The sequence below is a fragment of the Babylonia areolata genome, chromosome 20 (genome assembly GCF_041734735.1).
Source record: "Babylonia areolata isolate BAREFJ2019XMU chromosome 20, ASM4173473v1, whole genome shotgun sequence".
Classification (NCBI taxonomy): Eukaryota; Metazoa; Mollusca; class Gastropoda; order Neogastropoda; family Buccinidae; genus Babylonia; species Babylonia areolata.
Window position 1 is genome coordinate 16,771,025 of NC_134895.1, and position 15,000 is coordinate 16,786,024.

Consider the following 15,000-nt stretch of genomic DNA (forward strand, 5'->3'; position numbering starts at 1 on the left):
GCGTGTAGTTGATGTGTGTGTGTGTGTGTGTGTGTCTGTGTGTAGTTGTGTGTGTGTGTGTGTGTGTGTGTGTGTGCGCGCGCGCGTTTATGTATATGTGTGTGTGTGTGTGTCTCTGTGTGTGTCTGTGTCTATCTGTGCACGTGTGTGTCTGTCTGTTGTGTGCGTGTGTACGTACCTAAGATTACGATTATGCATGCCGCTAATGTGTTGATGTGACCATAACCTTTATAACCTAAACAGATCTTGTTTGTTCTATTTGTAGTTGCTTTCGGCGGTAAAGTTACCTCTGTTGTTAATGGGTAAGGATGACTTAATCATCAATGTTTTCTGTCTGTGCTTATTGGTCTTTTGTTTATTTCTTTTGTTCTTTTGACATCACTCTTATTGTTTGGATGATATATGTAAAATATGTATGTATGTATGTAACGTTTCGATGTCCCCAGGGGGCACAAGACAAACTTTTTTTTTTTTTTCTTTTTTTTTTTTTTGCCATGGAGCGTCAATGTATTTTCTGCCCTTGCCAGCATTACCGTAACCAGTACGGCACCCACCCCTTCCTACAGTGTGTGGAAGAGGACGGGAAAGCGCATGGAATACTACTGCTCAACAGTAATGCTCAAGGTGATCATGATTACGTATCTTTTAATTATTATGTTCTTGTTCTTTTTTTTTTTTTTTCTTTTCTTCTAAATTCAATTATTTCATAGTATTAAAAAAAAGAAAGAAAGAAAGAAAAAAAAAGACAGAATCACACCAAGCGAACGAGAGAAAGTAGCATAGAACAACAGCAAATCCGTTCTCCCTCACACCCTTATCCCCACCCGCTCCCTTCTCAAGAAAATTGAAAAAGAAAAGAAAAGAAAAGAAAAAAAAAATCCCCATCCCCCACCCCCACCCATCCACCCACCCACCCACCCACCTCCGCAAAAAAACAATGCAAAACAAAACTGAAAGCAGAATAAATTTGAAAAAATTTTTTTTTAAATGACTAGACACAAACACTGTTGAATTTCAACTGGTCTCAGCATGTAACGGAGATGTAAAAAAAAAAAAAAAAAAAAGAAAGATAACAACAAGAAAATACATCAATCTATCACGTGTTTCCAACTGATAAAATAAAAGTAAACGACTAAATAGAATAAAAGAAAAGAAAAGAAACAACTGAATAAAATAAAAGAGTTGACATATACCACCATTACTGACACCAACGCCACCTCCGCTCTCACAACCAGTAGTAATAGTAGCAATCGATGTCTTCGTCATAATCGTCGTCGTCGTGGTAGTTGTAGTTGTAGCTTATATCACAGATTGACATAAGTTTACATTTGGGCCAACAGCAAAGTGAGAGCTGTATTATCAGTGGTTTCTCCAGTCAATGGGAAATCATTTACAGCTTAGTCGTTTTGTGAAGACTATGACTCCGTCAAACTAGGAGGCAGAATTGCACTGGGTCTCAGTGCTGCAGCCTTGTGGGCTAGTCGGCCTTTGGGAACCATCCCAACGCCGACTGTCCTAAAACCCTCTTGGCCGAGAGAGTGGGGATGTAACTTGGGCAAGACACTCTCCACTACAAGCAAATTCTAGCCCAAATAGTCGGAACAGCAGTTGCCTCCTCTACTGTTCTGATGGTCATAGTCGGACACGACTGACTATCATAGTTGTAGTAGTAGTGGTGGTAGTAGTAGTAGTGTTTGTTGTTATTGCTGTAATTGTCATGGAAGTGGTAGAAGTAGTGGTAGTTGTGGTGGTGGTAGTGGTGGTAGCAGTAGTAATCATCGTCATTGTCGTCGTAGTTGTAGTAGTAGTAGTGGTGGTTGTAGTCATTCTTGCTGTTGTTGTTGTTGTCGTCGCACAAGCTAGCATTCAGATCGTTCTGTCTCTGGAACTTAGTCATCATCAATATCAAACATAGCTTTGTGGGTCGAAGTAAAGTCAGATATCCAGCTGTAGTGTATTGAGGCCAAAAAGAAAGGGTGGACTGTCCTTAGCTGCGCCTTCCAGAACTGTTCCCTTTTCAGCCTTGCCTGTTTAGTTTTCACATGCACTTATTCAATGATCATGACCTTCATGTTGTGTGTGTGTGTGTGTGTGTGGCGGGGGGTGGGGGGGAGGTGTGTGGGGGGGAGAGAGATGGAGGGGGGACGTGTATGTGCGTGGGATGTCTCATGGAATTGCCGAATCCACGTAATAGGACGTGTTTTGGTCGGTTTTATGCACTTGGCAAATGGCTGCCAGTAACCGCGAGGTGAAGAACGATTTGCTGAACGAATCAATGGCCTTTCAAAATGTGTCTGTTTTTTTCACGGACTAGGCAGCAGCTAAGTCCGAGAACTCGGCAACCAATCGCATGAAATCAGCAAATTTGCCCATGAACGTTGAACGGGCAACATGGTTCAAAACACACACACACGCGCGCGCACTCACGCACGCACAAGAACACACGATCACCTCTCTCTCTCTCTCTCTATTTTTTTTTTTTTTTTTTCGTTTATTTCGTTCTATCACTGTTTCCCCTTCGAGGGCTGGATGATAAATAGCTATTTCCCTCAGAAAGTAAAATTCATTCAGTTCAGTTCAGCTCTTTTTAAAACCTGTCATCTTTCTCAAACTCTATCACTTTCTGTCCTGCCCCCCCCATCCCCCACCCCCCCCTCCACCCCACCCTCTTCCGTCCCTCTGATCTGATCTTTCTCGGGTAATATGACACAGACAGTGGGTTTCAAAAACGTACAAAGCTGCTACAAACACAACCTTCTATTTAAGATTTCTCTTTCAGTGTAACATCACGGATGTGACGTGATATGAATGTCAATTAGATGCTTGAATAACGTATAGCCATTTCGGCCAAAATAACGATATTTTTTTCCCACCCTTTTTTTTTTCTCTCTCTCCTTCTTTTTAATAGATTATACGTTCACACCCTTGCCGATGATCACATATCGCACGATTGGGGGGATTCTGGATTTCTACATCTTCCTTGGACCTTCCCCCGAAAATGTGATTCAGCAATACACTTCAGTAAGTTTTTGCGTTGAGTGAAGTGTGTGTGTGTGTGTGTGTGTGTGTGTGTGTGTGTGTGTGTGTGTAGAAGAGCGAGCAGTATGAAATAAGTAGGAAGTAAACGCAATGGAAATCTGATACCATCAAGATGTAAAACACACCCAAAACAACTGCCGTGTTTTCCGCCATGTTCTTCGGGTTTTTGTGTATTGCAAACTTTGAATTGCTTTATTTTGTTACAGACAAAACCATTCATTGCGAGACGTTGTCATTCACAATATGCTTTTACATGAGTGTGATGGAAATCAAAATGGTTATATAATCTCTGTACTAAGCTAATGGAGAACATGCAAATGGTTATCAGGTTTTCTTTGTTATCCGTTTAACATTATTTCCAGGTGGAAATTATAATAGTTATCGTAATTATCTTTGTTTTTCTTTCAAATTTCACCCACATTTTTACCCTCATTTGCCCAGTTTCCCCCAACCCTCCATTCACCCACATCTCCCACCCCTTCTAACCGATAATACTCAGATGTATTCATAAATACTTTTACAAAATGTCTTCAATCACCGATATGTGTGACGGGACATTAAACAAAAAAAATTCCTCCTTCCATTCTTGCCGTGATTACATGTAATGGTTGTTGGTTTGTGTTATAGAAAGTTTTTACAGCTCTTTTTGTTTTCTTCACGAAGAGTTTTGGCATCTCACTGCGGTGAAATCCATCTCATTTTTCACAGGCTATCGGCCGGCCCTACATGCCTCCATACTGGGCCTTGGGGTTCCAGCTGTGTAAGTACGGCTACAACTCTCTGGAGAACCTCCGGACTGCTGTGGAGAGAACCAAGGCTGCCGACATACCTCACGTGAGCTGTCTGTTTTTCTCTGTCTGTCCGTCCGTCCTGTCTGTCTGTCTGTCTGTCTGTCTGTTCGACTGCCTAGTTGTTTGTCCACCACTCTGTCTTGTCCCTATGTCTGTCTGTCTACCTGTGACATATGTTATGTGCATGCATACGGTGTGTGTGTGTGTGTGTGTGTGTGTGTGTGTGTGTGTGTGTGTGTGTGTATTTTACATATATATACGATTTATTCCATTGATGTTTTTATTAATGTATTGTTGTACAGTACCTTATGGTCTTAACGTGTGTGTGTGTGTGTGTGTGTGTGTGTGTGTGTGTGTGTGTGTGTGTGTGTGTGTGTGTGCGCGTGCGCGCATGTCATTTTTAGTAATCTATACCCTTTTTTTGTTGGATGTTTCCATTTGTAAATATTGTTGTGCAATACCCTATTGTCTTAACATGAGTATGTGTGTGTGTGCGAAGGGGTGGTTAGTCTATCGTCAGCTATTGGGAATTCTTATTTGACTAGTTTTAATCTCTTCTTATGTTGCGCATGATGATTTTTCTTTTTGCCTGTGATTGCACAACTTAATTTCCATGTGGATTAATAGAGTGTTTTTGATTTGATTGATTTGATTTGATTTGTCTCTGCACGTCTGTCTGTCTGTCTGTCTGTCTGTTTACCTGTCTCTGCATGTCTGTCTCTCTGTCTACCTGTCTTTGTCATTCTGTCTCTGTCTCTTTATCTCTCCTTGTCTGTTCACCTGTTTCTGTTTTTCGGTCCATCTGTCAGTCTGTTTTTCTGTCTGCTTGTCTGTCTGTCTGTCTATCTCTCTCTGACTGTCTATCTGTCTATCTGTCTCCGTCAGCCAGTCTCTCTCCCCCGCCTTTGTCTGTTAATCTCTTTTTTTTTTTTCTTTTTTTTTTTTTTTTTTTTTTTTGTTCTTTTCTGACTGTAAACCTGTCTGATTGTCTGTTAGTTTGGTTTAGTGTGGCTTAGTTTTGGTTTCGTTTGGTTTATCTGGTGTAGTGTTATTTGATTTGGTTTAGTTTACTGTAGCGTAGTTTAGTGTGGTTTGGTTTGGTTATTTCATATTGGCCTTTTCTTTTTTTCTTCTTAGTTTTTTAACCTCTTCTTTTTTTTCTTTCTAAGCTACCGTTTGTTTTCTTCTCTAATATTTGTCAACTTTTTAAGGACGAATTAGTGTACTGAAGAACTGATTTCCTGTTGTTGTTGTTGTTGTTGTTTTCTACTGCTATCCGGTTTGTTCGTACTTTATTATTATTTTTTTTAATTTCGTTTTATTTTATGTTTATTTGATGTTGTTTCACTTTATACTTTCGTTTTCTTTCTTTCTTTCTTTCTTTTTTTCATCCTCGTGCGGGGATGTGTGTGTGCAGGATGTACAGTATGTATTTGTCAACTTTTGAAGGACTAATTAGTGTACTGAAGAACTGATTTCCTGGGGGTGGGGGTGGGGGTGGGGGGTCGTTGGGTTTTGTTTTGTTTTTTTACCGCTTTTCTGCTACTACTATCCTATTTATTCGTACTTTTTATTTCGTTTTACAGGATGTTGTTTCACTTTATACCTTCTTTTTCTTTCTTATTTTTCTTCTTTTTTTTCATCCTTGTGCCGGAATGTGTGTGTGTGTGTGTGTGTGTGTGTGTGTGTGTGTGTGTGTGCGTGCGTGTGTGTGTGCAGGATGTCCAGTATGCTGACATTGACCACATGTCCGAGCGTCGTGACTTCACGGTGGACAACGGGACCTTCAGAGGCCTACCTGAGTACTTCGATGAGCTGAGACAGGGGGGAATGAGAACCATCATCATTCTGGTACAGCCACAAGGGAGGACAGGGTATTGTGTGTGGGGGGGCGGGGGGGAGGGGGTGGGGGTGGGGGGGAGGTGGCAGAATGGTTAAGATGCTTACCTGCCCCCCAATACACAAGCGTCCATGAGGGTCGGGGTTCCAATCCCGCTCTCTCTCGTCCTGTCCTTTCTCCCCATGTTTTTGGACTTGGAAACTTCAAACTAGAGCTGTCTGACTAGTCATTCGGATGAGACGATAAACCGAGGTCCTGTGTGCAGCACGCACTTGGGAGTACTGGAAAAAGAACACATTGCAACAAAAGTGTTGCCCTCTGGCAATATTCTGTAGAAGAAATCCTCACTGATAGGTACACAGATGTATGTATGTATGTATGTATATATATATATATATATATATATATATATATATATATATATATATCCATGCACTCAAGTCTCGACCAAGCGCATTTCGTTATGTTGTAATCAGGCGTCGGCTATGGAGATGTGGTTTAGCGTATATGGATTTGTCCGAATGCAGTGACACGCCCCCTTGAGAAACTGAAACTGGAACTGGTACAGCTGTGTGCTTCTTCTGCTCAGTTTCCAGTCTGTGTTGTGTTGTCTGAAACAAATGTGACGTCGAGGGGTTGTTAATGAATGTAAGGAACGAGGGGTATGTTCGGTATTCTTGTTTGCTTCTTCTTCTTCTTCTTTCATTATTCTTGTTCTTGCTGTTCTTCTTCTTCTTCTTCTTCTTCTTCTTCTTCTTCTTCTTCTTCTTCTTCTTCTTCTTCTTCTTCGTCTGCTTATGATTATGATTATCATGATGATGATGGTCGCGGTGGTGGTGGTGATAATAATGATGATGGTGATGACGATGCCGTTTTATTATCATGATTATGATCATGTTTTTTTGTTTGTTTGTTTTTTGTTATTGGAACTACTGTATTTGTGAAGCACTCCAGAGCAAAATCATTTGATTAAACCCTGTAAAAACAACAACATATGAGTATGATGACGATGATGATGATGATGAAGATGACGATTTTATTTTCATGATGATGATTATTGATTGTGATGATGATGATGATGATGATGATGACCACCATCATCATCATCATCGTCGTCGTCATTATCATCATCAGCATTAATATCATTATTATTATTATTATTATTATTATTATTATTATTTTCTTCTTCTTTTTTTATTACCATCATTCATTCTGTTTTCCACACTTTCCCTTCCAGGACCCAGCCCTGGTCAGCAACAGCAGTGGTTACGGGCCCTACGAGCGGCTGAGGGCGGTGAGAGGCTTTGTCCAGTGGCCCCCAAACACCCCGGGCTATACCCCGCCCCGGGACTCCGCCACTGACCAGGGGGACATCCTGGGATGGGTCAGTTTTCACACAGCACCGCCTTAGTAAAGACCACACACAACCCCACGCACACAACACGTAAATAAAAGTGCAAACGTTTGTCTACCACACACATATATATATATATAGATATATATATATATATATTAAGAAGCCTCCTGCTTTTTAATGACTAATTCAGGTTTTCAAATACGACATTTGTAAAGACCACAAACGACGCACGCGCTTAAAACGCACACGTAAATGACAGAATCTGAAGAAGTTTCCTGCTGTGCAATAACCAGTGACTTCAGAAATTGATATTGCATACTGCTGAGAGTCACGCAGAATAGGTTACACGACGTTTTCAATGACCGTTTTGGTGGGGTTTGTTTGTTTGTTTTCTTCTTTTTTCTATTGTTGTTGTAGTTGTTGTTGATATTTCATGCTTATTTTACTGGAAAAAAACCCTGTGGTTCTCCCTTTTATGTGTACACATATGAATGAACGACTGCGGTACTCGTGTATTGCTTTTTTTTTTCTTTTTTTTTTTTACCTCACAGATTAACTTCTGTTATTGGTGATAAGTACTCTTCGGTAGCATTTAGTTTCCAGGGCTACCTGCCAAAACCAGCTTTCCAGATTTGAAATAAGAACGCTTTCTGACTTTCGTATGATAATAATAATAATAATAATAATAATATAGCGCAGAATCTTGTGCAGAGACAAATCAAAGCGCTTTCGCACCAGTCATTCACACGCATGCATAACTCTAAGACTGGAGAAACTGAAGACAAAGAAGAGGCAGGGAAGGGAGGCTATCCTGGGAAGAGGTGGGTTTTTAAGGCCAGACTTGAAAGAGCTGATTGCGGAGACCTGACGGAGCGAAAGAGAGAATTCATTCCAATTGCAAGGGTCCAGAGACAGAGAAAGAACGGCGGCCAACAGTGGAGTGTTTGAATCTTGGTATGCGTAAACAGATAAGAGGGGGCAGATTTGTGAATACACTTATAACATTTTTTTTGTATTTGTATTTGTATTTCGTTTTTATCACAACAGATTTCTCTGTGTGAAATTCGGGCTGCTCTCCCCAGGGAGAGCGCGTCGCTACACTACAGCGCCACCCCCTTTTTTTTTCTTTTCTTTTTTTGTATTTTTTCCTGCGTGCAGTTTTATTTGTTTTTCCTATCGAAGTGGATTTTTCTACATAATTTTGCCAGGAACAACACTTTTGTTGCCGTGGGTTCTTTTACGTGCGCTAAGTGCATGCTGCACACGGGACCTCGGTTTATCGTCTCATCCGAATGACTAGCGTCCAGACCACCACTCCAGGTCTAGTGGAGGGGGAGAAAATATCGGCGGCTGAGCCGTGATTCGAACCAGCGCGCTCAGATTCTCTCGCTTCCTAGGCGGACGCGTTACCTCTAGGCCATCACTCCACACAGAGTGCTGGTCTTATACTTTATCCTGTGTGAGACAATGTGTTACGTAACTACTCATCTCAATGTTGTGAAAGCGGTACAGCAAATAATCACATCCTTTTTTTCAAAATATACGACAGAGATCAGGCTGCTTTATTCATTATGATTCAAATTGATTTGATATGTCAGCTGGTCAGATCTGGCATCCACACCCCCAAAGGAAATGTCAGTCTGAAAAGGAGATAGGAAGCCAGACTTGACCATCTTGGTATCAGTGGCCATACACAGCATACCACTAAAGCACAGGCGACAGCACAGTTGTGAATGCTAGACGGGCTTATTCCCCGTGTTTTTGTTTGTTTGTTTGTTTGTTTGTTTGTGTGTGTGTGTGTGTGTGTGTGTGTGTGTGTGTGTGTGTATAGATCAGACTCCCCCTCTGCAAGTGACAGAAAAAACAAACTGATGATTGTGGTCGCTAATGAGGAAGAAGGAGAAGAAGAAGAAGAAGAAGACATTTTTGGCAAGAAAAGGAAACAAGAAAACGATTCAGTGTTGTGAATCAGAAAGTAGATGTCCTCCTATTGAAGGGATCTAGCACCACTGGACTAAGTCAGTAATCTGATAGACTATTATAAGTGTTGTCAGTTTATCTTTGGAAATCCAGTTTATGTTTTATCAGGATGTTACATGTTTATGGTTTGTATACTCAGAAAACTGTAAAAGGTGAACAGTTAGCCAATGAACAGTATTGGCAGGCAACACTTGGCATTATATAGATAGATAGATAGATAGATAGATAGATAGTTCACATTCTCTTTGTGTCCTGGGCACAGCTCCTTGCAGAAAGCAGTAAAAACAGCTTCTTCAAGCAAGGGTAAAAAAAACAGCTTCAGGCAAGGGTGTAAAAACAGCTTCTTCAGCCTGAATAAGCTGTTTCTACACCCTTGTCTGAATAAGCTGTTTTTACAGCAAACTTTTGCTGCTTTTTAAGAATACAAGTTTTAAGACATGAAGAGCCTACTGTTGTTCATATATATATATATATATATATATATGTTGTTTCTTTTATGCTAATAAAATTGTTTGGAACTAGCTGAAACTGAAGATGATTGACAGGTGTGGCTTAACTAACTGACACCGAAGGTGATTGACAGGTGTGGCCCTAAGTAACTGACACTGAAGATGACTGATAGGTGTAGCCTAACTGATACTGAAGGTGAATGACAGGTGTGGCCTAACTGACATTGAAGGTGAATGACAGGTGTGGCCTAACTGATACTGAAGGTGAATGACAGGTGTGGCCTAACTGACAATAAAGGTGACTAAGAGGTGTGGCCTAACTGATACTGAAGGTGACTGACAGGTGTGGCCTAACTGACAATAAAGGTGACTAAGAGGTGTGGCCTAACTGATACTGAAGGTGACTGACAGGTGTGGCCTAACTGACAATAAAGGTGAATGACAGGTGTGGCCTAACTGATACTGAAGGTGAATGAAAGGTGTGGCCTAACTGACACTGAAGGTGACTGACAGGTGTGACCTGACACTGAAGGTGACTGACAGGCGTGGCCTAACTGACATTGAAGGTGAATGACAGGTGTGGCCTAACTGACACTGAAGGTGAATGACAGGTGTGGCCTAACTGATACTGAAGGTGAATGACATGTGTGGCCTAACTGACACTGAAGGTGACTCACAGGTGTGGCCTAACTGACACTGAAGGTGACTCACAGGTGTGACCTAACTGACACTGAAGGTGACTGACAGGTGTGGCCTAACTAGCTGACACTGAAGGTGATTCACAGGTGTGGCCCAAGGGCAAGGTGGTGTTCCCTGACTTCTTCAAGCCGGAGACGAGAAGAGTGTGGAAAGAACTGATCGTTGAACACCGCAACAGGATCGCCTTTGACGGGCTTTGGATCGTGAGTATTAACTCTCTCCATACGAAGGGCGAAAGAGACGACGTTAACAGCGTTTCACCCCAATTACCATCATCAAAATATTGCAAGCGGAAGGCTCTTATACTGAAGAGGTGAATGTTGACAAAGAATACCACAATTCTGACGACGGAAGCTAAAGGTTGGGTCATTCAGACACCCTCTGGACATCCGAGGGGTCTGTGTAGAGGAGAAGAGAGGACTGGCCGTACTGAGTGAGTATTAATAGATGGAACAAGTGGCTTTACCCGCCATACCATGAAATGTCGACAACATACCACGCAAGGGCTGCAATACAAATGGTTAAAAGTTAAAGGTCTTTTTTTTTTCTTTTTTTTTTTGCCTTTTACGGCATTCATGGCAGTGAATTGACATCTAATCAACCTTTTCAGTGTTATGTTATGCATGTGTGAGTGTATGTGTGAATGTGTGTCTTCATGTTTTACATTTATTGGTTATTTATCATCATTGTTGTCTTTTTTTTTAATTATTATTATTATTTTATTATTATTATTATTATCACTACTATCTTTTTTATATATATTATAATTATTATTCTATTTATTTATGTAAGCTTATCTATTATTTATTCACCTTTTTTTCTCAAGGCCTGACTAAGCGCGTTGGGTTATGCTGCTGGTCAGGCATCTGCTTGGCAGATGTGGTGTAGCGTATATGGATTTGTCCGAACGCAGCGACGCCTCCTTGAGCTACCGAAACTGAAACTGAAACTCCCGAACTGCTCAGGTTCCCATTCACAACTGGGTGGAGTGAGGAAAATCGGAATAGTGCCTTTCCCAAAGACACAGCACCAACAATACCCGAATAGGGCCTCGATTTTTTTTTTTTTTTTTTTTTTATCTGTGACCGCCGAACCAACTCTGGCACGGTGCATATCACGTATAGGCAACCTACCATATAAAAGCTACAACACGTTTTGAGTCATTAATCACTCAGATGACTTCATCGTGTTTTTTTTTTAATTTTGAGGAGTAGCGCATGACCTTCAATAATAGAGGGGAGAGAAGAAAAAACCCACCCAGTATTTATGCTGCTAAATAGGGCATCCAGGCGTCATGACCTGAGTACGGCCCGGCCCCCTTACAGTGTAAGGAGTTAAGGGCCGAAACACTTGACTGAGGGGGGGGCTTCTTCTCTGAAGATCTTGTACTGTCCAGCTCTCCCTAGAGTTTCTTATCACTCTGGATTTTTTGTTTGTTTGTTTGTTTTTGTTTTGCTGGACGTGGGGTTTAATTTTCAAAAAGGTGTAAAATCTTGAGAGAAGAAAAAAAAAGAAAAGAAAAGAGGAGACCGCTGACCTGTGTTTGAACGTTGCCCGTTGGTCAGGCTTTGAGAGCCTACTGTAGGTTTGTATAAAACATAATGGAAATGGAAAATAAAAATAAAAATGAATTGGATATTAAAAAAAAAAAGATAAGTAAATACATTCAGATATAACAAAAGACATTTTAGGATAAGAAACTTTACAGGTCAAGAGATTTCCGGGCATAGAGTGAAACGTTATCTTATTTGTAAGTGTAAATGTATATTGCCATTAGTGTCTTCCGATAACTTTACTACTACTACTACTACTACTACTAATCATAATAATAATCATAATAATCATCATCATCACAATTTGTTTTACATTATTATTAGTATCGTCATTATGAGTAGTAGCAGTAGTAGTAGTAGTAACAACGTTATTGTATTTGTATTATCATCATTATCATTAGAAGTATTAGTCTTAATATAGTGTTATCATCATCATTATTATTATCACTGCTGTTAGTAAGAGTGGATGAGAGAGAGGGAGGAGACAGACAGACAGACAGACACACAGACACACAGACACAGACACACACACACACACACACACACACACACACACACACACACACACACACACACACACACACATACATACAGAGAGAGAAAGAAGAGAGAGAGAGGAGTCACTCTCACGAAACACCATGGAGGAATGGCGACACGATCTCGGAGAGAACGAAACAGGCATTGAACGAATCGGATCTCTTCCAACTCTGATATATATATAATCAGTGATGATGCTTTTTTTACTTGAGGGTTTGGACCAAAGCTGAAACGGCTGCCTTCATCTGTGACATGATAAAAGGCCTGTACTGTGTTGCAGTATTTTATATTTAACAAGGAACAAGATGGCAGGATGGTGAAGACGCTTATATATCTGTCAATTCAGTGTCGGAAAGGATCTGGGTAAGAAAACCCTCTCTCGTCCTTTTCTCCCCAAATTTGACAATAAAGATCAAACCGAGCACGTCCAGTCTTTCGGATAAGACGGGGTAAAGGGAGGTCCCGTGTGCAGCACGCACTTGGTGCACTGGGAAAAGAACCCATGGCAACAAAAGTGCTGTCCTCTGGCAAAATGACATGAAAGAAATCCACTCTGGTACACTGGTACACAAAATAATATGCATGCACTCGAGGCCTGACAAGCGCGTTGGGTTATGCTGCCGATCATGCAGGCATCTGCCTAGTAGATGTGGTGTGGCTTAGGCTTTATGGATGTGGGCCAAGCGCCTTGTCCACCTCCTTGAGAAACTGAAACTGAGTTTCTGTTTCAGTTTCTCAAGGCAGACGTCATTGCGTTCGGGCAAATCCATATACGCCACACTACATCTGCTCCTGGAAGTCCCCCCTAGGAGACGGAGCTCCGAAGAAAAAAACCTGCACCTGCCGAGGCCGTCCTACACGTGGTAGTATCTGCACCTGTGGCACTGTGAGCGTCGGTAGGCGAGAGAGTGGGGAAGGGACTGCACAACTCCTCCTCACTTAAAAAAGTCACCTGTGCTGGTCAGGCAAAGCCTGTGACATAGACATCGCTTCCTGGGAAACCGATGTCTTTGACCGCTCTCGCTGGAGGATGCTGTGCTCTAGTGGCATAAAGACGTTTGAAAACAAGAGAACGCCGGCCATTAAGGAGAAGCGTGAGCGAAGGAAGCAGCTCAACTTCTGGAGACGTTTTCCCTTGCAACACATGTGGGAAGTGCTGCGCATCCAGAATCGGCCTCTTCTCCCATATGAGGACACACACCGACAGATAAGCCTGCCTGCCTACTTATCCGTCGGACCGACGGGAGACTCCATCCATCCACATCTGCTCAGCAGGTGCCTGACCAGCAGCGTAACCCAATGTGCTGTCAGATCTTGAGTGCATGCACATGTTTTGTGTACATATCAGAGTAGAGGGGTTTTTTTCTACCAGAGAACAACACTCTCGTCGCCATAGGTTCATTTTCAGTGCGCCAAGTGCGTGCTGCACACGGGACTTCGGCTTATCGTCTAATCCGAATGACCAGACGCTCAGTTTAATTGATTCTTCCAGGGAGAAAGAGCGAGAGCGAGATTCGAACCCAGACGCTCAAGGACTCTCTGTACTGGTATATATGAGCGTCTTGATAACCATTCTGCCACCTCGCTCCTGCATTGAAACTGAATCAATACGAACACCACTCAGGACATGAACGAACCCACGGCGTTCGGCACCAACGAGGACAGACCGTTCAACTGGCCGGAGGGGGTGAAGCCTTACTGGAGTCTGACCTGTCCTGTCAGCAACCTGGATGACCCTCCCTACAGGACAGGTGGGGGGGAGTGGGGACTCTGTGTGTGTGTGTGTGTATGTGTGTGTGTGTGTGTGACGTGTGTGTGTGTGTGTGTGTGTAGGTATACAATACAATACATCTTTATCAATCAGATTGGAAATTACATGTGCCTTCAAAGGCTCGTCACTCACACCAATCAGTCTCTCAGCCAAAAGTCGAGTCTACCATTTATATGAACATAGCAAAATTTTAACTTAAAAGTGAAAAGATTAAGTTAAAATATGAAAGTGATGAAAGCTTAACAACTTGCTTTATAATACTGTAAGAGAAATTATAACATGTATCTTAAAGAAAACTAAAAGAAGCGCTATTTCCGGTAAAAGAAATTATATAACATGTATTTTATAGGAAAAAAAACTAAGAAGCGTTATTTTCCAATAAAAGACGCTATGATAAAAATCATCATTTCGTAACCATGAATTCTTCAGTGGTATTATGTGTAATAAGACTATCACATTCTTGGATGTCATAAAAGAGATATGTTTTAATTTTATCACATACATTAAGAAACATTGATTTTCAGAATAAGAAACCCTATTCCAAGTTATCAAAAATTCTTTAATGCAGGTAAAGAAAGTATGCATCAAACATAATGTTTTAACAAATATGTGAACAAACACTTATATATAAACTCGGGAGACAACTATCTGCAAATACATTTTAAAAACGACCACTATGTTAACATTCATAAACACGTTTCCAACTGACACCTTTACAATCACCCCCATCCCCTCCATTCTCCCCAAACAACTTCAACATCAATCCCCGTCACCCACCTCGATGTGCCGTCCGCCATCTCCCACACACGCGCACCTTGATTTCCAACTCAAAAAAAAAAAAACCAACAAAAACACGCCCGCTTCCACACTCACACACTCCCTCCGCCCTCCGCCCACACCGCACTCTTATACCACAATTCCAACAAGAGAAATGTGTGTGTGTGTGCTGCCTATCAAGGTTGAGTGTCCGAATGACTGTTGGAA

The 15,000-nt window shown here is 41.6% G+C and overlaps 1 protein-coding gene across 1 annotated transcript in view; it reads left to right on the forward strand.

Annotated features, from left to right (window-relative positions):
• LOC143294546 (sucrase-isomaltase, intestinal-like) overlaps positions 1 to 15,000 on the forward strand; it is a 47,363-nt gene that overhangs the window by 495 nt on the left and 31,868 nt on the right. The window contains exons 2-6 of the mRNA XM_076605922.1: positions 3,748 to 3,873; positions 5,550 to 5,681; positions 6,908 to 7,054; positions 10,242 to 10,358; positions 13,870 to 13,996. Of these exons, the coding sequence (XP_076462037.1) occupies positions 3,748 to 3,873; positions 5,550 to 5,681; positions 6,908 to 7,054; positions 10,242 to 10,358; positions 13,870 to 13,996 (649 nt within the window). The remainder of the gene's footprint in view (positions 1 to 3,747; positions 3,874 to 5,549; positions 5,682 to 6,907; positions 7,055 to 10,241; positions 10,359 to 13,869; positions 13,997 to 15,000) is intronic.